A 23,180-nucleotide genomic window follows, 5' to 3' on the forward strand; every position below is an offset into this window, starting at 1 on the left:
AATAAATAAAATCTTTTTTAAAAAGAGAGGAAAAACTCTTTCTGTTGTGAATTTGTTTTAAAGAATATATCTTTTAACGATAACATTTCAGGTGAAATTTGGATTTTTCTTCATGTTCACTTCTTTCCTTCTTCCTTTCAGTTACCTTTACTTGGAAATTTATTTATTGCCCTTTACCAGGAGTAGCAAGGACTGGCTCATGGATTCATTAGTTGATTAATTCATTTGACTTGTGTTTTGTGGAGGGAGAAAAGATAAGGACAAATACATAAGTAATTTTTGTTGTAGTTGTCCAAGTGCAATGGAACAGCAATATCCCATAAGGCCACGAGATGGTAGTGTTGTCCACAAGAGTAGACCGTTTAGCTGTTCATTGTTCAAACTGTTTTAAAGCCCTCTGTATTTTCAGAATTCACACAGAATCTAAACTTTTAAGGTAGCAAAATTTGGATATGTTTTCCCAGTTTTTCAATCAAAAGATTTTATGTATCTATATATCCATATCTATCCATCCGATCTGTATCATATAAGGAATTAGGCTTTTCTTCTCAAGGTTTGGCACACATAGGGGCATTTTTACAATGGGATTATGAACCTATAATATTGCTTAAGGGTTTTTTTTTTTGTATCTCTTGTAGTGAAATTATAATAAGGTGATTAGGAAGAAGCTTTTTTCTCCCCCTTTCAATTCCTTACTCTTTTAAAATACCTTTTGCGTTTCTCTCTTCTCCCTACTACTGCTGTATGTACTGTGATATCTTAAGCATTGGTAATAGACCCTTGTAATTTTTAGTGCAAGATGCAATGGTTAAGAGCGTGGGATCTAATATTACACACAAAGCTGCCTTAAAAGTTTAATTGGTAATTACTGTAAATTTCTTACTCGATTGATACTTTAAATTACTCTCTGGTTCTTAGCACTAGCCTCAGAATGGAAAGTTACCAATTAAATTCGTTTACCAATGAGTGATTATTTTATCTAAGAATGATGTTATATTGCATAACTTAATGAAGTCAGCGAGGTTCTGGGGAGTGCAGTATTTCTTTTCTTCTACGGCTTGTTCCCCTCAGTTCAATGTTGCCACTCTGATACTAATTCCACATCGTCTGAACATACTGGGCTCACTGAACTATGATGAGTGTGATCACTGGAGACATCCTTAGGGAGGAGTTGTGCGAACGTTACAGAATGAATCCGGAAGGACGCTGAAACTAATGTCTACAAATTATTTACAACATGGTTATATCCCAGGCCCTCATCTATGCACTTGGGAGAAGTCAGTGAGCAAACCCCATAAAGGTCCCTGTCCTCAGGGAGCTTACAATGAAAATGGGAGGACCTATTCAATAAACAGTACATCTAAGTAAATTATACGGTATATCGATGGCGACAACTACCCCAAAAAGAGCAGAGGAGGATCCGGGGGATGATGAAGGAGCGAAGCCGGGCGCAGTACGAAGTCGGCTGGTCGGGAGAAACCGTGTGGAGGCTTGAAAGAGGCGCAGGACCCGCGCCCAGCCGACCGCCCGGGGGTGGGCGGGAGCAGGCGCGGCGGCGGGGGAAGCCGGAGCCGGAGCGGTTTCAGAGACCTTTATTAGGAATTTGCTACAGGCTGGGTTCGAACTCCAAATTAGCCTCCCAGCGAGTCAGTTCCTGGGGGATCCAGCGCCGGTGGCCTCCCAGCGCGGCCGGGGATCGCTGCGGTCGGCGCGGTCAGCTTGGCCACGGAGCGCACACCCGAGCTGCGGGCCGTGCGGACCCTTGGCGGGGCGGCTCCGCGGCCCCGGCCCTGAGCGCGCGGCGAGGCGCGGGGCGGGGCCGGCGGACGCCATCGCGTCGCTACGGGCCGGCGGCAGCGGCGGCCTGGTCAGGACGGCCGCGGCGTCCTCGCCGCTCTTCGCTCGCCCACGGCAGCCGGGCCCTCGCCCAGTCCTCCGCCTGGTCCCCCACGGCGGCGCGCGCGGCCAGGTTGGGCGGGGCGGGTTCCGGGGATGAGGAGGCGGCGGCGCGCCGAGACGATGCTCCGGAGCTGAAGAGACGCCGGCACACGGCGCGGCGGCCGAGCGCAGCGCCGACCCGCGGGATGGCTCAGCCGGCGGGCCCGGCGGGCGGCGGGGAGCCCCGGGCGGAGCCGGCGGGCGGCGAGGGGCCTCCGGACTCCGGGGCGGCTGGCGGCCCGCCGGACGCGCTGAGCCTGGAGGAGATCCTGCGGCTCTACAACCAGCCCATCAACGAGGAGCAGGCGTGGGCCGTGTGCTACCAGTGCTGCGGCTCCCTGCGCGCCGCGGACGCCGGCCGCCGCCAGCCCCGTCGCCGCGTGCGCTCAGCCGCGCAGATCCGCGTCTGGAGGGACGGCACCGTCACCCTGGCGCCCGACGACGCGGGAGAGCCGCCCCCCGCCACGGGTGAGGCCGCCGACCTGCGACTCCACCGAGACCCCTCTCCGCGGCCCCTTTTCCCTGGACGCCCCCGGCCAGGCCCTTCCGCCCCGCGACCCCCACCTCCCATGGGAGGACCCCTTCCTGCGGCCCCATTTTTCTCCCTCGTCTTCTTGGGCCCTGCCCTTCAGCTATGCGTACCCCACCTCCGATAGGAGGACCCCCACCGCGGCCCCCCTTTTCCCTCGTAATGCCTGGGCCCTGCCCTTCCGCCCGGCGAACGCCCACCTCCCCAGGGAGAGCCGGGAGGAGCAGGGCCTGGGGCCGGCGGGGGGCGGGGGGTGGTGGTGCTGGCCCTGTGGTCTAGCCGGGGCTCCACGTAGGTCAGAACAGGGGCTGGGGGGACGGGCAGCGGCACAAAGAGGGGTTGTGAAGAGGGCGTCCGGGCGGGCCTGCGCCCCCCGAGTAGGGCCGCGGACCTCCCCAAGGTGCTGGTAATTGCACAGACTGTCATAGGACAGCTGCCCCCGTCTTGTTTGGGAAATGGAGTGGGTTGGGTCCTTTTCATGATAAGCTATGTATACATACTTACATGCCAGGGCTGTTTACTTGGGATGTGGTAGGTGCTAGGAAAGGTTCACGTGAGATCTCGTCAAGGATAGTTAATTCTGCTGTCAGGAAAATTACACCTTTCGGAATGAGTAGTCAGCTAATAGTATTTTTTTTTTTTTTAATTTGGTAACAAATTCCTTCAGTTTGGAAATATAAAAAGCCCCGAAGAGAATGTTGCTATTTTGGGAGAAACAGGAGGAGACGAAATAATGATTTCTAGCTCTTGAAAGTTAAAAATAACTACCATTTACCTGTGTGTTAAAATTTGTTGCAATGAGAAAACAGGCTTGTCAAGTCAAAAGTTGACAGGATCTCAGATAAACATAAAATGGGTTTTAGTTAGGTTATTGTCCAATGTAAATTCTTCAAGATTATCACCTACACATTATTATGTAGTTAGCGCTTACTCAGAGAGGTAATGATGATGAGGGGATTGGTAATAGGTTTCTGCTATCAGTTTTTATATATTTCAGTCTTTTGAGAGGCAAGTATATTAAAAACATAGAGAAATAATCCGCCCTCACTTTTAGAAAGTTGATGGAAATGTCAAAATGCTTAAGGTGAAAGATGTAATTCATTAGTCAGTAAAATGACATTTAATCCAAATCCTTGTCTAAATTGATTAAAATAAAAAGCATTCAAGATTTTAGTTATCAATTCTTTCACTTCCCATGAACATTAAAAGTGTGTGTGTGTGTGTGTGTCAGGTAAATGCATTTTAGAACTTTGACTTATTTAAATCTATTCTTCATAATTCTCTGGAAATTATTTTATTATTATAGTTTTTAGTTTGATGTGTTTATTTTTTAAAGTTGGACTTAATGTTAGTGGGAAATACTTGGTATTATAATTTATTTATAGTGTATTAACATGATATGCAAAGATATGCTTTGAGGCAAAGCAGTGCCTTGAAATCTGGCATTTCAAGGGGGAAAGTGGTTGTGTGTAACCCTCTTTTAGAAGCGGCATTCATAGTGTTGACTTCTGGAAGGAATAAACACGAGTTCACTTTCTTTTTCCTGAACTTAATCCCAGAAGAGTGTGGTTAAAGTTATGCTTATGGACCTACGAGTCATTTAGTTGTCAAGACAGATGTATTCTGGCAGTAGTTAAAAAAAAAAAATCAGAATCTCATGTTGAAATGAATTATTGGGTTTTTTTGTATGATTAGTATGAGTAATAATATCTTGACCTCAGTGTAATACTCTGTCTTCTTGGAGAGAATAGTAGTTTCCCTGCAATCCATCCTCTTCCTTGGTTTGACTCATGATCTTTGCTACCAGTTGTTGAGAGAGAGCCCAACCAAAGTTATTGATACAGTCTTGAGCATCTTAGGCTTGATCAATTACAAATCTTTAGGAAGTTCTTACTAACATATTGCTTATGTTAGTTTATTTCCTCCTAGGATTTAAGAGCAGTTGCATGGTTACAGAAGGCACAGAAGTGTCTTCTGAACACTTCATCTTGATTCTTAAAAATACTGAATAATTTAGTTTTGTGCACATGTATAAATTCTATTTTTAAGGAAAAATGTTAATCTTGACACCTCGATTCTAAGAAGTAATTTTTCACTGTAGGTTGTTTCATAGGATTTTATGTAGTCGGCATTCAACAGCATTTATATTTTCACATGGTTTATCTGTTGAGTTATTTCCAGATGGAGGCTTAGGGGATTTAAGGGACTTGCTTATATTCATATTGATGACTTTGAATCAAATCCAGGTCTTTTAACCTCTAGACTTAGAAACAGATTTGGTGCAAATTTGGGTCCTTATGTTCCTCCCCTTCCTAGCTGAGTGACCTTGAATAAGTTCCTTAACCTCCCTTAATTACTGAGTTAAAGACACTTAAGCTCTGCATATTCAATCACTGTGAGTCCAGCCTCCTCATCTGTAAAATGAGAATAGATCACTTTTTCACGTGAGACCACTTAAGTGAGAGGATGCATGTGAAGTGACTAAAGGCTTGTTATGTAGCCGATACTGGCTAAGTTCTGGTTTGTTTTCCCCCTAATTCTCTGTCCTTTTGTGCCAGTGTTGTGCCTGTGGTCCTGCTGTTCTACATTTTTATTCGAAATTGGGAACACATATTTTGAGTCAGGGTCTCTCGTTCTTATTTTGGCTAAATAATTCAGTATGGGGCTGCCCTGGGCCTGTATAGGATGTTCAGCAGCATCCCTGGTTTCTACCCATTGGATGCCAGTAACTACCCATCCCCCTCCCCCAAGTCATGAAAGTCAACAAAGTCCCTGGACATGGCCAAATTTCTCCTGGGGGAACAAAGTCCTCCCCTGTTGGGAACCACAGGTCTAGCAGATGATGGGTGGTACACAGGGTTGTGTTCAGTGTGCAGAATTGGATCCTGGCTATGATCCTCGAGTGAGTGAGTTCTGGAGTTGGCCAGTGTTCCCTCTGCGGCTGAGTTGAATGAACAAGTGGTATCGCTCCACTCAGTCCCATAGAAAGAAATAACCTCTCACATGCTTTCTTGACTTGTTTGGGGGTTGAGGGTAGTAGTTATTGATTTTAGTTCTTGTTTACTTTTAACAGTGTTTACCTTTAACAGTTCTCGTTAAAACCGTTTTACAGTGTTGATCCAGAATGTTCATATTCAGTTTGAATTAAATTAGGCATACCTTTAAGAGAAATAGGAATATGATGAAAGATGTGGAAGGCAGGGAGATGAGACCAAAATGGGAAGAAGACAGTGAAGAACAAGTCATTTTATTTAGCATTATACTTGATTATAATCAAGTGCCATATACTAACATGGCCACAGAAGCACTGTGATCAAGGATTGAAGGAGATCAAAAGGAGAAATTAGTTCTTCAGAGAATATCTTAAGAGCAAAAATGATTACATTATGATATAGCGTCTTAAGCAGCACGTTTTATGAAGCGTTTCTGTGATGGCAAAAGGAAACATTGCTTAGAATCAAGAGGGCTTATGATTCGTCTTAGGCATCTTACTTAACATTTTTATTTTCCTTAATGTTTATGTACTTATAATAAATCTTACGGCTTTATAAAAGTTTCTTATATGCAGGTTGATGAGATTTTTGCTTTCACACCTTTAATTAACAAGTTAAAGACACTCAGGCTCTGCGTATACACAGCCTGCTTGCTCTTTGTCACCACTGTGCCTCATTGGCATTTGGAACGCATGTTATTATACACATTATTTAAGAAGTAGTCATTGATGGAATTTGGGTTATATTCCAGACCTTCACAAGGTTAGAACTCTTTTTTCCTGGAATGCCACAGAATTATTAACAACAATAGTATTCCTGCTTGGAACCACAGTATGCTCTCAGCAGCCTCTTAGGCCATAATACCCATCTGGCAAAAATAACTTATTTCAGATTTTGATTTCAAAATCTTTGATGTATCTTTAATGTTAGATGTATAAAGAATATTTAAAAAATTGTGACTGCATCTTGATTTAAAATAATCTTGGATTGGTAATAGGTTTTCCTGGGAAGAACAATGAAAGCCTGCGTGCATACTAATAAAGGCATCTTGGTATAGAGAACATTTGGGCGTTGTTTGGGATTTGAAAAGAGGACATGATTAGTCAAGCTTCTCAGTAAGTTTCATGCTAATTTGGTGGGAGAAATGGTCTTGAAAAAATAGCCTATTTGATTTTAAAGAGAGAACAAATACTTGTGGAGAAGGTTGAAATTAGTGAAAACATGTTTTAAAACACGAATTCTTGTTCATTCTTGGTATAAATCTTGAGTGTTAACATCCTGATTATTAAATGAAAGGAATATTTGAGATTTATGTATTATGTGTCCAGTGTAGAGTCTGGGGGTGAATGATGGTATTAGGGGTTGGTAAAATGTCTTATCAAGTGTAGTAATATGTAAGAATTATTCCATTTGTACAATATCTCCCAATATGTTGGGCTAATTAAAATTTAACAACATGCAGGGATGCTGGTTGGCTCAGTCTGTTGAATGTCTGCCTTTGGCTCAGGTCATGATATCAGGGTCCTGTGTTCAAGCCCTACGTTGGACTCCCTGCTCAGTAGGGATCTGCTTCTCCCTCTTTCCTGGCCCCCTTACCCCATTCATGCCCTCTTCCTTTCTCTCTCTCTCAAATAAATAAATACAATATTTTTTAAAAAATGCACTGAGTTCCTACCGTGTGCAAGCAATGTTCAAGTTTCTGTAATATAAAGATAAAAAGTTCTAGTCATGGAAGAAGAGAAATAAAACATAAACACAGCCATAAGTCTACCATGAAGCTAATGCAGCTTCAACTCTGATCCTACTCATTTACATAGGCTGCTTCTAGGCCCCTGCACACTATACGCGCAGATGGTCATTTGCAAAATTAAGGTATTTTAGCCATAACTGGTAAGATTGCTATCACTTTTGACTCCATTTTACCCTCCAGTGTACTTCTAGTTGTGTTGTGTTGTGTTGTGTGGGAGTAGCCACAGACATTTCTGGGAAAATTTTTGAAATCATGCTTTGTGGTTTGTATCTGTTTTTCTGCCCTATGCGAAGGAAAACAGTGGAGTTTAGTCCTATACAGATATGGGTATGTAAGTAATTGGGACTTTGTTGGGAAGCTGTTAACTTCACCAAGGCTTTTGACTCAACTTTGAAAGAAAACAATTATTGGTCTACCAGGGACTGTATGTTGGTAAGAGGTGATAAGTCACACTCTGCCTGTTTTATTTGTATGGTCAAAATCACTTTCCTTCATCATAAATTCTATAAAAGGGCAACAGTTCCCATCCCACTTTCATAATATTGTCATTAGAGCCATATTATGTTTTTCAGTTGCTTCCTGTTGGCTAAGTAGAAAAAAGAGAAACTGTTCTCTTCCAGATATTTGTTTAAAATTGTGAGGAAAATATTGCCTATTGCCAAGTATAGTGGGTTTTTTGGAGTAATTTTTTTATTTGGAGATAATTTTAGTTTTACAGAAAAGTTGCAAAGATAGCACAGGAAATTCCTCACCCAGTTCTCCTAATGTTAGCATCTTATACTAGTGTGGTGTATTTGTCAAAACTAAGAAGCCAGCATTGGCACATTACTATTAACTTCAGACTTCGTTTGGAACTATTAACCCTGGACTAGTTAACTTTGGACTTCGTATTTCTATGAACGTCCTTTTCCTGTTTCACAAATCCATCCAGAATACCATATTGTATTTAGTTCTCATGTCTCTTCTGGTCTGTTATGATTTCTTACACTTTCCTTGTTTCCCCTAACTTGACAATCTTGAGTACTGGTCGGGGGTTTTGTAGACTGTCCTTCCGTTTAGGTCTGCCTGATGTTTTCTTGACTAAACTGGGGTTATGTGTTTGAGCAAGGAATTACCACTAAGGGCAAGGCTCCTCTCATCACATAGGATTGGGACCCATTACATCCACATGGCACCACTGGTGATGTGCACCTTTGTTTGCCAGGTTTTTTTGCTAAAGAGTTACTGTTTTTACCTTTTTTATATTCTCTTCTTTGGAAAGGAGTCATTAAGTCCAGCCTGCAATGGAGAAGGTGGCCTCCTCTAGGAGAGATGAATTAATATTGTTATTATTACTTAATCTTTTATGAATTAATTTTAATATAATTTAATATTATTGCTTAATATTATTTGGAATTCTTCCATAAGGAAGATTTGTCTCCTCCCCCCGTTTACTTATTTATTTCTATCATTCTGGGATCGTGTATACTTTAGACTTTGTTATTCATTACTGTGTTATTTTTTTGCTCAGATTGTTCCAACTGTGGCCAGTGGGAGCTCCCTTTAGGTTGGCTCCTGTGCCCCCCCCCCCACCTTTTTTTTTATTTTTAAAGATTTTATTTATTTATTTGGGAGAAAGATCGAGAGAGCACAAGTAGGGGGAGCAGCAGAGGGAGAGGGAGAAGTGGGCTGGAATCATGACATGAGCTGAAGGCAGCCACATAACTGCTTAACTGACTGAGCCACCAATCGCTTTCCTGTGTGCCTTTGATATCCAGCCATCCTTTTGTGTTTTTGAGCACGTCTTGACTACCTGGCACTACAAGATGCTTTAAGGCTTACGATGTGTATTTTTTGTCACAGTCCTACAATCAGACTTAACTCTAAAGAGTTCAGCACTGGTTATGCTTGTTGATACTGGGGTGGTTTTTCATATGCAAGAAGAATTGAAATATTTCGAGGTTTAGTTATTTTTGATGTTCAAACTTTGTTGGATTTATGAAGTATCTCTTTCTGGTATCTCACTTTTATGAGCCTGCCTACCATGCTCATCCTTTCAACAGTTATGTAATGAATACCATAGAGCCAAGTTGAATAGAGAGGTAAAGAGAGAGCAGTCTGTACACACTGTTTATCAGAAGAGAGAGATACCTGGGAATGAAAGCCAGAGCAGCCTATATTGGGGATATCAATTGGATATACTAGTCCAATATACTAGGTCAGTGAAATGTGGATATACTAGTCCAATATACTAGGTCAGTGAAATGTGGCCTAGACTCAAGTGTGGATTGACTGAGGTATGTAGATGGTCAAGAACTAGTTTGGACAATCTTGTGGTCATCGGCCTTCCTCTTATAAGCACTTGTGGATACTCTGGGCTAGAGGTGTCCCTAAAGCTGCAGTAGAACCCTGAAGAATGTTGGTGATCAGACACATTTGAAATAATTCCCCATTTTGTAGACATACATTTTCATTACTGCTCTGCAGTATAGCATGTGGATAAATTATACTCTTGTGATATGCTCACAAAAGGTCTTAACCAAACAAAAGAGATGAAAAATAAATTATCATTGGGTAAATGGTTCTTGTTTTTGGCCAACTATTTCAGACTGTTGCATGGGATCATGAATACTTTAAGGACCAGAAAAATACTGATTTATATAAAGCAATGCAAACTTATTGGGAAAGCTAGTAATATTTTCCCTAATTCAAACTTCTATCTACACAAAAGTTATTTTAAGTAGTAGTATAACAGGGTCAAGATAAGGTAAGATCTGTTTATTCATGCATTGAATTTATTGGGCTTATCTGGTTCAGCCTTTGCCCTTCTCAGATCAATATCTCACTGGCATTCTATTGATTTTTAAGTGTATGAAGGATAAACATTCCATGACATCCTGTTGTCTTTTGCTGCTGGTATTGCCCTTATCATATAAAGAAAATATATTATTAAGAAGATGTCCCATCAAATTTTTAAGGAATTTAAGCAAATTTCAACTAGTTGTGTAAGAGTTCAACAGTATTTTTTTGTTTAAGCACAATTCATGTAACTACATGAAATGTAGTACATTTCTCATGTACATGAGAGTTCAGTAGGTTTTTTTTTGTTTTAGTGATGATAGTCTGGTAATGAAATGTTGGTTAGGATTTCTTAAACATTTTTTTTGGTATCTTGTATTAATTCAGTCTTTGGCCACTTTTCTTATGTCTAAAAAAATAATTTATTTTGACATTTCCTTCTCAAAACTTATGTTTTTGGCCGTTTCCCAGTTTTTCACAAATTTTTCCTTTTTTTGGAAGTTCAGCATACCTACAGAAAGGTGCACAAATCATTAGTGATACAAACATGTAAACACCAAGCTGACTTTGAACAAAGGAGCATTACAAGTAGGCCACACGTCTTCCACATATATAATCATTGTCTTAGTTTTTATCACCACGGATTGGGTTTACTTGCCTGTAAACTTTGTATGTATATAATCTTACAATATGTGTTTTTTGTGTCTAGCTTCTTTTGTTCAACATTATGTTTGTGAGATAAATTACTTGTTATTGCATGTAGCTCTAGTTTGTTTCATTGCTGATGGTATTCAGTTGTATGAAAATACCAGAATTGGTTTACCCGGCCTGTTATGGATGGTCATATGAATTGTTTAGTGTTTTAGCTATTATTTTAAATAACACCGCTATAAACTCTCTTGAATATACATATGCACTTCTGGTATGTATATATCTAGTAAAATTGCTGGATTGTTGCACGTCTCTTAAGTTTTAGAAGGTATTGCCAAGTAGTTTTCCAAAGTGGTTTTTCAGGTCTTATTAGCAATGTGTCTGTTGTACCACATCCACCATACTATTTGGTGATGTCATTAAAGAGAAGAGTTTACCTATTTTTGGAGGGTATGTAATGGTACATATCTCATAATGGTTTTGAGTTGCATTTATGTGATGGCTGATCATGTTGAGTGCCTTTTCATATGTTTATTGGCCATTATGATATCTCTTCTGTGAAATTCCTGTTCAGGTCTTTTGACTATTTGTCTACTATTTTCTTTCTCTCTTTTTTTATTATTAACATATATTGTATTATTTGATTCAGGGTTACAGGTCTGTTTCAGGAGTACAGGTACAGGTTTACAGTACATCAGTCTTTTTTTTTTAAGTTTTTTGTTTGTTTGTTTGTTTGTTTTTTTGACAGAGATCACAAGTAGGCAGAGAGGCAGACAGAGAGAAGGAAGCAGGCTCCCTGCTGAGCAGAGCTGATGCCAGGACCCTGGGATCATGACCTGAGCCGAAGGCAGAGGCTTTAACCCACTGAGCCACCCAGGCACCCCACAGGTCATCAGTCTTACACAACACATAGGGCTCACCACAACACATGCCCTCCCCAACGTCCATCACCTAGGCATCCCATCCCCCCCACCTTGCTCCCCTTCAACAATGCTCAGTAGTATTTTTTTCTTGTAAAACATAAATTTTACCACTTTAACCATTTAATTAAAGGCATTAATTGCATTCACAGTGTTGTACAACCATCACCATTATTTCTGTTTCCAAAATTTTTCATCACACAAACAGAAACTCTACCCACTAAACAGTAAATGTGTATTCTCAACTTCCCCCAGGCCCTGGTATCCTCTAATTAATTTACATATATATTTTTTGTCTTTTCTTTTATGTTATGATTTTTATATATTCTGAATACAAGCCATTTGCCAGTTATATATATTATAGACATCATCTCCAACTCTGTAGCTTTCCTTTTCATGTTAATGGTATGTTTTAATGAGTAGAAGTTTTGATACCGTGTTTTTATTATCATTGGATTCAAATATCCTTTTTATTTTCTTTGTGATTTCTTTGATTTGTGTATTATTCTGTCCATTTTTACTTATATATGGAGGCTGTATTATCAGGTGCATACCCAATTAAAGTTATGATATCTTCATGGTGGCTTTACCCTTTTATCAATGTGGCTGTAGTCGACATGTATACGGTTATACCAACGTTCCTTTTTTTTAAACACCAGCTTTGTTTGATTAATCTTTGCATGGTGTATTCCTTCCCATAATTTTACTTTCAAGTTTTTAGTATTTTTATATTTAAGGTGTGTCTTTTACAATCAGGATATATTTAGGATTTGTTGTTTATATAATATAATGATCCTTGATTTTCATTTTTAAAAAAGATTTTATTTATTTATTTGACAGAGAGAGAGAGAGAGAGAGATCACAAGTAGGCGGGGTGAGGTTGTGAGATCATGACCCAAGCCAAAGGCAGAGGCTCAACCCACTGAGCCGTGCAGGTGCCCAATGATCCTTGATTTTAAATTAGATTCCTTATTCTGTTTATATTTGATATAATTACTTGGGTTTTAAAGTATACCATCTTCCTACCTGCTTTCTATTTGTCCCATCAGGTCTGTATTCATTTTCTCTCCCTAACTTTCTTTTTGGTTAAGAATTTTTTTAATTGCTAAAATTTTCTCCTTTTATTAGTTTACTTATTGTATATTCCCTTACTATTCTGTTAGTTGTTACTTTACAACATGTATTGTTGAATTTTTATTAAAGTATATACAAATTACTTACTGTAGTACTTTCCAGATAGTGCGAAGATCTTAGAACATTCTAACTTCATATATCTCCTTCTGTTGTTTTATGATTGTTGGTGTGTATTTTAGTTTATCATAGATTTTACATATAAGACAATATTTTTGTACAATTTGGTATTCATGTAGATTTTCCCACGTTTGCCCTTTCTGTGTTCTCTGTTTCCTCCTGCATTACTTTCTTCTAGGATCATTTTCCTCTTGTCTGAAGAACTCTTTAATATGTACTTTAGTGCAGATCTACCACTGTTAAATTCACTCAGAATTCAGTCAAAAAGTGGCTCAATTTATTCAGTTGAAAAAAAGGAAAGCTGGTGTAACCATATACATGTCAACTCTAGCCACATTGACAAAGAGTAAAATCACCATGAATATATTATAACCTTAAATTGGTATGCTCCTAATTAATTAATTTATAGAAGGAGAGAGAGGTGGAAGGAGGGACAGAGGGAGAAGGAGAATCTAAGCAGGCTCCATACCCAGCATGGAGCCCGATGGGGGGGCTCCATACCCAGCATGGAGCCCGATGGGGGGCTCCATCTCATGACCCTGAGATCATGACCTGAGGCAAAATCAAAAGTTAGACACCTAACTGACTGAGCCACTCAGGCACCCCTATTTTGTCTTTCTTTTAACAACAAATTTTAATTAAGATGTAACTTATAGAAAAGTACGTAAATGATGAATTTTCACAATGGGAACACACTCATGTAATTAGTATACAGATCAAGGAACAGAATGTGATTAGTATCCCAGCAGAACTGTCTGTGAACCCTTTCAGTCACCAACCACTTCAAGCGTCACCACTGGTCATGACTTCTGACACTGTAAGTTTTGTCTATATTTGAATGTAGGTGTATAGAATCAAGTAGTAGTATGTTACTTAGTGTCTAACTTTCTTCTGTGAACTTTGTGAGATTGATCCCTGTTGTTGCAAATAGTTGTAGTTTGTTCATTCACAGTTTAGTACCATATTCCCTTGCATGAATAAATATACCATAATTCATCCATGGATGTTTGATTTTTTTGGATTTTAGATTTGGGTATTCAGTTATTGGGAATTATGGATAATGCTGTTGTGAGCATGAGTAAACATGTTTTTTGGTGAACAAATACAGCATTTGAGTATATACCTGAAAGTGGGATTGCTAGTTCATAGTGTATGGGTATTTTCAGTGTTAGTAGATATTGCCAAAAGTTTTCCAAAATGATTGCACCTTGCAAACTTTATTTTATTTTTTAATTTTAATTTTTTAAAAGTTTTTGTTTAATTCTAGCTAAAATACAGTGTTATATCAGTTTCCAGTGTACAAATAGTGATTCAGCAGTTCTGTACATTACCTGGTGCTTATCAGGACAAGTGCACTTCTCAGTCCCCATCACTTGTTTAAATTATTTCCCCACACACCTCCCTTGTGTACCTCACAAACTTTAAAAAATTAAAACCAATCTGGGATATTGGTGTAAATTCAATAAGGATTTGACTGGTGTCATTTATATGGAAAGTCTGTATCCCTAATAATAGTGGGATTTGCAGGTCCATATTTAGCTTCTGAAAACTAACTCTCTGTCTTTTTCCCTCATATTTTCCGTTTTCCTCATGGCCTAGTCTTAACTGGAAGCCAAATTTCTCTCTAGTATATTCCTTTAATACCTTGTATTTCTGAGAGATAAAGATGTATATAGGTATAGGTGATGAGTAGGGGCAGAATGCCACACTAACAGTCACTACAGGCTGTCTTATAGTTCTTGTCTTGGTTCCTGGATTTTAGTGATAATACCATATTAGAGGAGTCTCCCATTACACCATTTCATTTATTCATTTCATCAGTACCTGAGTGCCTTCTAAGTGCACTGTCCTAGATTTGAAGACACAAAGAAAAATAAAGGGCACCCATGCCTTCAAGCAGATCACAGGTACATAAACTAACATTTACAGTATAGTTGGAGTAATTCTGAAGTAATAGAGGCATGTACAGAAAGCTGTGTGAGCCCAAGGGTGAGGGTACCTGACTGCTGCTATGACAGAAGTCCGGTTTCACAAAGGACACCGGTTTTTTGGAGAGGGCTTGAAGGATGAGCAGTGGGATAAACAGAGGACACTTAGGCAGAAGCAGAAATGTGGAAGAGCTATTCAAAGAACAGTAGTACTGGATTGTAGACTGGCATTTTTGCTGACGCCCACTTCCCCATACCAAAAACAGACACTGTTTAATCGGTCATTGCATCTTTGCTGCTAAATTTATAAGCAGCTTCAGAGTTCTCAGCTGTGTTTCAGTCAGCCACTACCAATTATTTGTGGAATTGGCACGTGAAGTTGAACCTGTTTGTCTTCTTTGCAGTGGGCGTCCACTGTGCCTGGAGCATAGGATGTGTGGGGGAGTGGTGGAGAATGAGGCAGGCCAGAAAGGTATGTTGACTGGGACCAGGTTATGAAGGACATTTTTGTGCCACATTGTTGAGTTTGTATTTTTAGCCTGTATAGACTGATGGAGAACCATATAAGGGTTTTAAGCCAGAAAATGATGTAAGCAGATTACTCTTTTTGGAAAGATAACCATGGGAGTTTTGGGGACTGAATTGGGTTAAAACAAGGGCAGAGATACCAGTAGGGATTTCATACTATCTTTAGATCTTAGTAGCCTTGAAGTTGCCTAACCAGTTGGGAGTATTTTGGCTCTTCAGATAAGAGATGGTGGAGGTCTGAATGAGGGCAGAAATGAGGAGAAAGAGTCAGATTGAGAATGATCTAGGAAATAGTACAGGACATGGCCCTTTAGTTTTTGGTGTGGGGCTGAGAAAGAGGAAGAATCTTGGAAGGCTCTCAAACTTCCCACCTGGGTGCCTAGTTGCTGGGAAGGCAGGAGAGGCAGCATAGGGTGGGAAGATGATGACTTACACTTGTTAGAAATTAAATTGGCCTGGAAAAAATATTTTTCTAGTGGAGTCATATTTATTCCTACCAAGTTCCTTTGCTCTTTCAGAAGGTTGCAGATCAACTGTTGAATGTCACATGGTAACACAGATACAAGATGTAAGAGTAAGCAGCAGAAGGTGTGGTTTTAATTCTCAGCTCTGACTGTTGTTATTGTAACATATTTGGGTAAGTGAATATGGGTGGCAGTTATGGTGCTATGACGTAAGGCACTTGTGTTTAGAGAGAAGTACCTTAGATGCCTCTCTGGCAGGGTTTCTGTTGGCTAGGATGGTCTCATTCATGGTCAGATGCCAGAGGGGGAGAGGAGATTCTAGGGAGAATAACAGTGGTGCCTATGAAATGCATGAAAACCAGAATTCTCTATTTGATAGGAAATACAAAAATGTTTGGGATTGGCACTTGCTACTAGACCTCTTTTTATGATTTAGATGGGGAAGTTCTCCTCCACGTTTTCCTTATTCTTGAATAAAGTGATAGAGTGCTGTGTTCTCAGTGTATTTTTGAGGTCTCATGAAATTTAAGCAATGAATGTTTTAATTAATATCACTCAGGAAAAATTTTAATCTAAATCTACACTGTTTACAAAAAGAACCACAACTTCCATCATCCTGTCCTCTAATACAGGAGTGTCAGGAATGTGGCTTCTGCATTGTCACTCCCTTCTCTTCCCATGGCAAACATTGCTAAATGGTCACGGGTGCCTCCCACCCATACTTGCCCTCACAGCTCTTTTGAGGATAGCATTCTAGACTGTCACTACCATTCAATGTGAACTGGCACAAGAAATGAAACCTTTTTCCTCTACAAGTTTTGAGTGTTGCCAAATTACATAAAATAGACAAATACTTGAGTTTTATTGAAAACTGTTACGCTGAAATTATTTTTTACTGAAGGTACTTGATATTTAATGATATTTGTTCTGTGAGATGATATAAAGTTTAGCTAATTAAGGTTGCTGAATAGAAAAAGAAAAATAACACTAATAATTAAGAAAACATATTTTGTTAAGTTTTATTTATGTAAGTAATCTCTACACCCACCCCCAAGATCAAGAGTCACATGCTTCTCTGATGGACCCAGCCTGGCACCCCTAGAAAACATATCTTTAAAACATTCATTTCACAGCAAGATCAGTTATGAATTGGCCACTCTAGTACCATGGAATAGTTTGGGGGGGGGTTGGGGTCTGGGCCATATTTACTCCTAGATTAGGGGTGCCATCATGGTGGTGAGGCCTACCCTCATGGCGGGATGGAAATCAGGGGTGTTTGATGCAGCAGCCAGGCCCCAAAGAATCCACTCATCATCTGATGAGCAAGCAGAGCCAGAAAGGGCAGACAGTAGCTGCAGATAAGAGCCAGTTAGTGGTCTCTGCCTGAGAAGGATGGTAGTTGGTTTTAGCTACTGATATGAAGTCCAAGGGCTAGACTCTAGTCCCTAGAAAAGTGATGGGCAATAATAAGCCATGTTTTGGGGGGCACCTGCATGGCTCATTTGGTTGAGTCTGAGTCTTTATTTTGGCTCAGGTCATGATCTCTTGGAGATTGACCCCCCACATCTAGCTCTGTGCTGCTGGCCTTGGAGCCTCCTTGGGATTCTCTCCCTCTCACTCTGCATTCCCCAACCCCACAAAAAAATTTAATCCACTTTTCACCAGCTCTTCCAAAAAATGTGATGTCTTTATGCCTCTACACTTCTTTAAAATAATAAGATTATGGTCCAGATCCTATAAAATGTGATCTAATGTATTATTCGTATTGATTAGTCAGGGATTCTTTGTCCTGTTAAGGGGGACATATTTTTTTCCTTTACCCACATTTATTAGTCGTGAGCAGTGGGTAAGTAAACCAAAATGGTACTTAGAAAGTTAGTTTTTAGGGACACCTAGTTGTTAGTTAAGTGTCGGCCTTCGACTTGTATCACAATCCCAGGGTCCTAGGATCGAGTCCTACCTTGGGCTCCTGAGCAGGGAGCCTCCTTCTCCCTCTCCCTCTGTCTTCCTGTACCCCCCAACCCCCCACCTGTGGCTCATGCTCTCTCTCTGGCTCTCTCTCAAACAAATAAATGAAAATTTTAAAAAAGAAAGTTTTTAATATTCCCAAACTTTCCCCACTAGTGCTGGCCCTGTACTTCACTCTTTGGCATCCATTGTTTCCTAGTCTCTCCCTTACTGAGGTAGGGGAGAATGTAGGACAGCTGGGTGGGTCAGCATCCTGGGTAACTGGTCGCAGTTCTTTGGCCTTCAGTGAGTCATTTCTTTTGTAGAGCTTGAGCCTCCTCAGCTGTAAAAATGAAGGTTTTATACCAGCATTGCAATATGTTTGCTCTATATAGAGCAAGTATTGATTAATTATAAGTATTAATGAGATGTTTCATTAACAATTTTCTTAGAGTTTAAAAGAACATTGTGGGGGTTGATTTGAATGGCATGTTGCTTCTAGAAATGTTCAGGGTAGTTTGGATGTATGCCTTTGTCTTTGACATATTTCTGGCAGAGGTATTTGGAATAGTTCCACTGCTCTTAGCATTTCCCTTAAGGTTGGTGTCTTATAAAAATAGAAATGATGTTTTCAACCAGAGATGTTCAGGGTAGGGAGCTGAAAAATTATAATAACCAGAATCATTCTTAGAGTGCTGTCAGTTTGAGAGGGAGCACTTGGGAGGTAAGCCAAGGCCCTCAAAGGCCTTCACTGGCAGTCAGAGGAGACCACGGAACTCCCCCCGAGGAGACAGGCAGGAAGGGGATGGTGAGAGGATGAGGGGAGAACAGGGAAGGGTGGGGACAGGAATGCCTCCCTGTGAGTCTCCTAGCTTCAGAAAAGTTTAACAAATTTATGGAAGGTCAGCTGCGTGCTTTTCAGGTTGACACTGCGTGCAGACACAGGAGACCCCTAGAACTTACAGAGATTGGGTGACCGGCTTTGCACCTACAGGCCAAGGCATGGGTGCGGGTTTCTTCAATTATGCTAGGTATAGAAGGAGCCAAGTGATCTGTTCACTGACAGCTTTTTGGGTTTGGAAGACAAGGGTCTTTTGGCTTATTTTCTCCTAGGAGAGAAGGCTCAAGACTTAAATGGTAATAGAGCTAATTTTAAGTGCTTACTCTGTGACAGGCAGTGAGCTGAGCAGTTTTCTTGGAATATTACTTTTGATCCTCACAACAATTCTATGAGATAGGTACTCTTCTTTTTAAAACTTTGTTTATTTATTTATAAAGATTTATTTATTTGACAGAAAGAGAGAGCACAGGCAGGTGTAGCAACAGGTAGAGGGAGAGGAAGAAGCAGGCTCCCCCCCAAAAGAAAGCCCCATGGGGGACTCAGTTGCAGGACCCTGGGATCATGACCTGAGCCAAAGGCAGATACTTCACCGACTGAGCCACCTGGGCACTCCATAAATATTATTTATTTATTTGAGAGAGACAGTGTGCAAAAGAGAGAGAGCGAGCAGGACAGGGGGAGGCGCAGAAGGAAAGGGTGACGCAGGCTCCCCACAGATCAGGGAGCCCAACAACTCTGGGCTCCATCCCAGGACCCTGGTATCATAACCTGAACCTAAGGCAGATGCTTAACAGACGAGATCGGGCGCGTTCAGGGTGGTATGGCCGTAGACCAGATGCTTAACAGAATGAGCTATCCAGGTGCCCCAAGATAGGTACTCTTTTTAGCCTCTGCCTTACAAATGGGAGACTAATGTGTAAAGGCCATTTAGCCAGCAGCCTATCTGGGATTCAAGTCCCCAGAGTCTGGCCCGGAACTCTTGCTCCTAACCGCTGTGCTCTATTGCCCTTGTACCAGTGAGCGAGTTCTTACTCTGGGACATTCTGCATGGGATTAGACCATACACAGTGTAGCCTGGGCTTTGTCTTTGGGATGGTGAGAGCTTGTCATATTGCTTTGAACTTTTCATGGTGTGTGTATTCATATCCTGTAAGAAGTCACCACTAATGTCATGGCTTTAAAACAACACAAAATTCTTACCTTAAAGTTCTGGTGATTAGATGTCTGAAAACGGGTCTTGTGGGCTAAAAACAAGGCATTTGCAGGGCTTATTCCTTCTGGACGCTGCAGGGGAGAATCTGGTCCTTTCCTCTTTCAGCTTCTAGAGACTTTCCACATCCCTTGCCTTGTGTCCCCCTTTTTGCATTCTCATGACACTAGTCTTTGTTTTCATCATCACAGCTCCTTTTTGGACTCTCCCGTCTCTCATAAAGCTGCTTGTGGTTACATCTGGTTCCACCTGGAAAATCCAGCGTAATCTTCCATCTCTATCTAGTAGAGCCTTAACTTAGTCACAGCTGCAAAATCACTTTGCCATGTAAAGTAGTGTATTCACAAATTCTGCAGACTTCACAGTCTTTTTATTTGTGAGTTGATTATAGAGATTGCCATTTCAGGCTTTCTTATTTTCAGTTTTGAGTAATAGCTGATGAAACATCACTTCCCACCACCCCAGCCCGAGCCATTGCTGAGCTCCAGCTGTTTGACTGATGCCTGTCATCATCCTGGACGCCGTCACTAAAGAGTTGGGGGCAAGGTTTATGTGAGGAACCTCTGCAGAGAGGTATAACGTAAAAGATAGTGGCTTTTAAAGATCTTAAGTGTAAAAATGAGTGAAATTTTATGACTTTTCATAGGACTCAGCTACTTTTTCATTGCAAAATCAATACCTCTTTTACATGGTTGTAAAGCTAGTGATGATCTTTTGCTATGCCAGTTTTCCTTCGTACTTGATTTTAGTTTATCTCTACCTCTCGTTTTTCCACAGGGTTAGGAGCAGCAAGCTTAGCTGCCATTTGCTGAGCCCCTCTCTGCAGGAGGCATCAGGCAGAGCCCCTCAAAACATTTTGTGTTTCATCTAATTTTCACATAAGCCTTTTGAGGTAGATACTATTCCTTTTTTTTGTAGTTGAGAAAGTGGAAAACTCTGGGAAGTATTTTACTTAAAAATCACATCACACAATTAGTTCAGTATGGCACTGAGATTCAAACCTGGGACTGCACAAGTCTAAAGACTTGCTCTTCTGCTCACTGCCTTGCCAGGGCACCGAAGGGAAAGCTTACTTAAACTCTTGGTTAAACATCAACAGTTGTGAAGTAGAAAATACATTAGCACAGGGTTCTTGTGGCAGTGGAACATTAAAATTTATTTCATTCTTCCTATCAGGCCAAGAAGAGGAACTTAATGAACACACAATCTGTGTTTGGTTAGCAAGGATACCAGTTTTCTCCCATGTCTAAATCCTAAATTCCTGTTAATCTTTGAGGAGCTTTGCTGGTAAAATGCTATGGCATAGAGGATAATGATTTGATCATTTAACAACCAAAGTGAAAGTGTCCTTTATATGGTTGTTTCTTATGTCAAATGCATTAACTTTTTTTTCATTAAAAATGTAACATGGCAAAAATGATTCTGTTGGGGGAGGTGGATGTAAGCTAATGATGATTGCATGTTTTAGTGTCCTAACTTTTGACACTGAAAACTGGTCATGGATTCTGAGCCCTCAGTGGCCACAATGTTTAAGAAACCTAGGTGTGATAAGGCTGTAGGGATTGTTTTATTGCTAAATTTTGGCTTATTTAAAACTGTACTCTTTTTCCCTAATATGCATATAAAAGCTGCCCAAAAAGTGCACCTAATACACACTTGTCTCTTATAGAGTATTAGAGCTCTTTTAAAAAAAATATATATATATTTTTATTTATTTAAGTAGTCTCTACTTCCAATATGGGGCTCAAATTTATGACCCTGAGATTGAGAGTCACATGCTCTTCCAACTGAGCCAGGTGGGTGCCCCCAGAGTATTAGAGTTCTTAAATTTAACCCTTGATGTTGATCTGTTTTGATCAAGTCTTTAAGAACACTGTTCCTGAAAATATGGCACTTGTTCAGGGTATCATTCTTTTCTCCTCACCTTGCTCCACCCCCAGTCCGGTCCATTAGCAAGTCCTGCTAATTCTGCTGCTAAATTATATCTTAATTCTCTACTTTTCTTCTGGTCACTGCCACCACCTGGGCTGGTTGCTGTCTGTGCTGGGCTCCGTTGCTATCCAGGACAGTGAGGCAGTCCACCTTCCATGGTTTCACCTTGACCCTTTCCACAGAGCAGGACCAACCTGGAAACCCACCTCAAATCAACTCATGCCCTTGCTTAATATTAATGTCCAGTGGCTTCCTGTTGTATTGGACATCAGATCTAAACTCCTTACACTGTCCTAAAAGGCCTGTGTGATCTGCCCTTGCCTGTGTTTCCAAATGCGTTTTATGCTACCCACCTACCACCACTTCCAGAGCCTTACCACAGGCTGCCTTCTGGCTCTGGAACAGGTTCTTCCCTCAGCCCTGCAGTTACCTGCTACCTAACTTCATGGTCTCTACCTAAATATCTTCTGTAGGAGTCATGTCTGACTATTCTAAATTGGAACATTTCTGTTATTTTCTCCCTTTTCTGTCCTTAGTAACATTTATTACCAGTTGTAGTTAATTTTGTTTGTTTCTTTGGGTCTGTGTTCACTAAGATATAAGTCCTAGGGAGCAAGGACTTACTTGTTTGTGTAGTTTGTTTGCCACTATATCATCAGTATTTTAGTATTCAGTAGGTGTTCAGCAATTATTTATTGAGTGAATGAGAGGAGCAGAGGCAAGCTGGCTGGGGGACAGGGTGTGTCTATTGAATGTTCAGCTTATGAAAAAATAACATACCTTCATAGGATCAGATAGACCCAATCATTGCCTGCAGTTTGTTTACATGGGAAAAATTTGGAGAATAATTCTAGAGCTGTTTATTTATTGTAAAGATTATAGGGGTTCTGTGTAATCTATTGTAAAGATTATAGGGGTTCTGGTGGGCATCTTTGCCTTCTGCTTGTTCAGCTAATTTGAATCACGTTGATAATGTGCCTCTGTGACAGACAAGTCAGCCATATGCTGAGGTTTCTACCGCCTTAATTTTTTTAAAAAAGATTTTATTTATTTGACAGAGATCACAAGTAGGCAGAGAGGCAGGCAGAGAGAGAGAGAGGGAGGGAAGCAGACTCCCCAGTGAGCAGAGAGCCTGGTGCAGGGCTCCATCCCAGGACCCTGGGATCATGATCTGAGCAGAAGGCAGAGGCTTTAACCCACTGAGCCACCCAGGTGCCCCTCTACCTCCTTAATTTAAAGGTATAATTAATCTACACGAGCATCTTAAATTTTTTCTGAAATTGCCTTAATTTCCACCATAGTTGTGTGGTTCATCAGATTGTGTGATTCTACTGCGGTGAGGCCATTTAGAGAGTATGCTGTGTGAGGTCTAACCCTGCAGAGCTAAAGTTATGAGTGGGTCTACCAAGATGTGTTCACTGAAATGCTCTCTCTGGTAACACTGAGCAGACTTTGGAATGAAAGTGTCTGATTATCAACATTTAGGATTTAAAATGTCTTTGTTAGTTGAGGTGGCTTTT

General features: G+C 40.8%; 1 protein-coding gene across 2 annotated transcripts in view; it reads left to right on the plus strand.

Annotated features, from left to right (window-relative positions):
• Positions 1–1,813: 1,813 nt before the first annotated feature.
• SPIRE1 (spire type actin nucleation factor 1) overlaps positions 1,814–23,180 on the plus strand; it is a 187,856-nt gene continuing 166,489 nt past the window's right edge. For both annotated transcript variants that reach the window (XM_059409150.1, XM_059409151.1), the window contains exon 1: positions 1,814–2,406. In XM_059409150.1, coding sequence (XP_059265133.1) covers positions 2,085–2,406 — 322 coding nt within the window. In that variant the 5' untranslated portion in view covers positions 1,814–2,084. The remainder of the gene's footprint in view (positions 2,407–23,180) is intronic.

Source organism: Mustela nigripes, chromosome 8 (assembly GCF_022355385.1).
Source record: "Mustela nigripes isolate SB6536 chromosome 8, MUSNIG.SB6536, whole genome shotgun sequence".
In the NCBI taxonomy this organism is placed as follows: Eukaryota; Metazoa; Chordata; class Mammalia; order Carnivora; family Mustelidae; genus Mustela; species Mustela nigripes.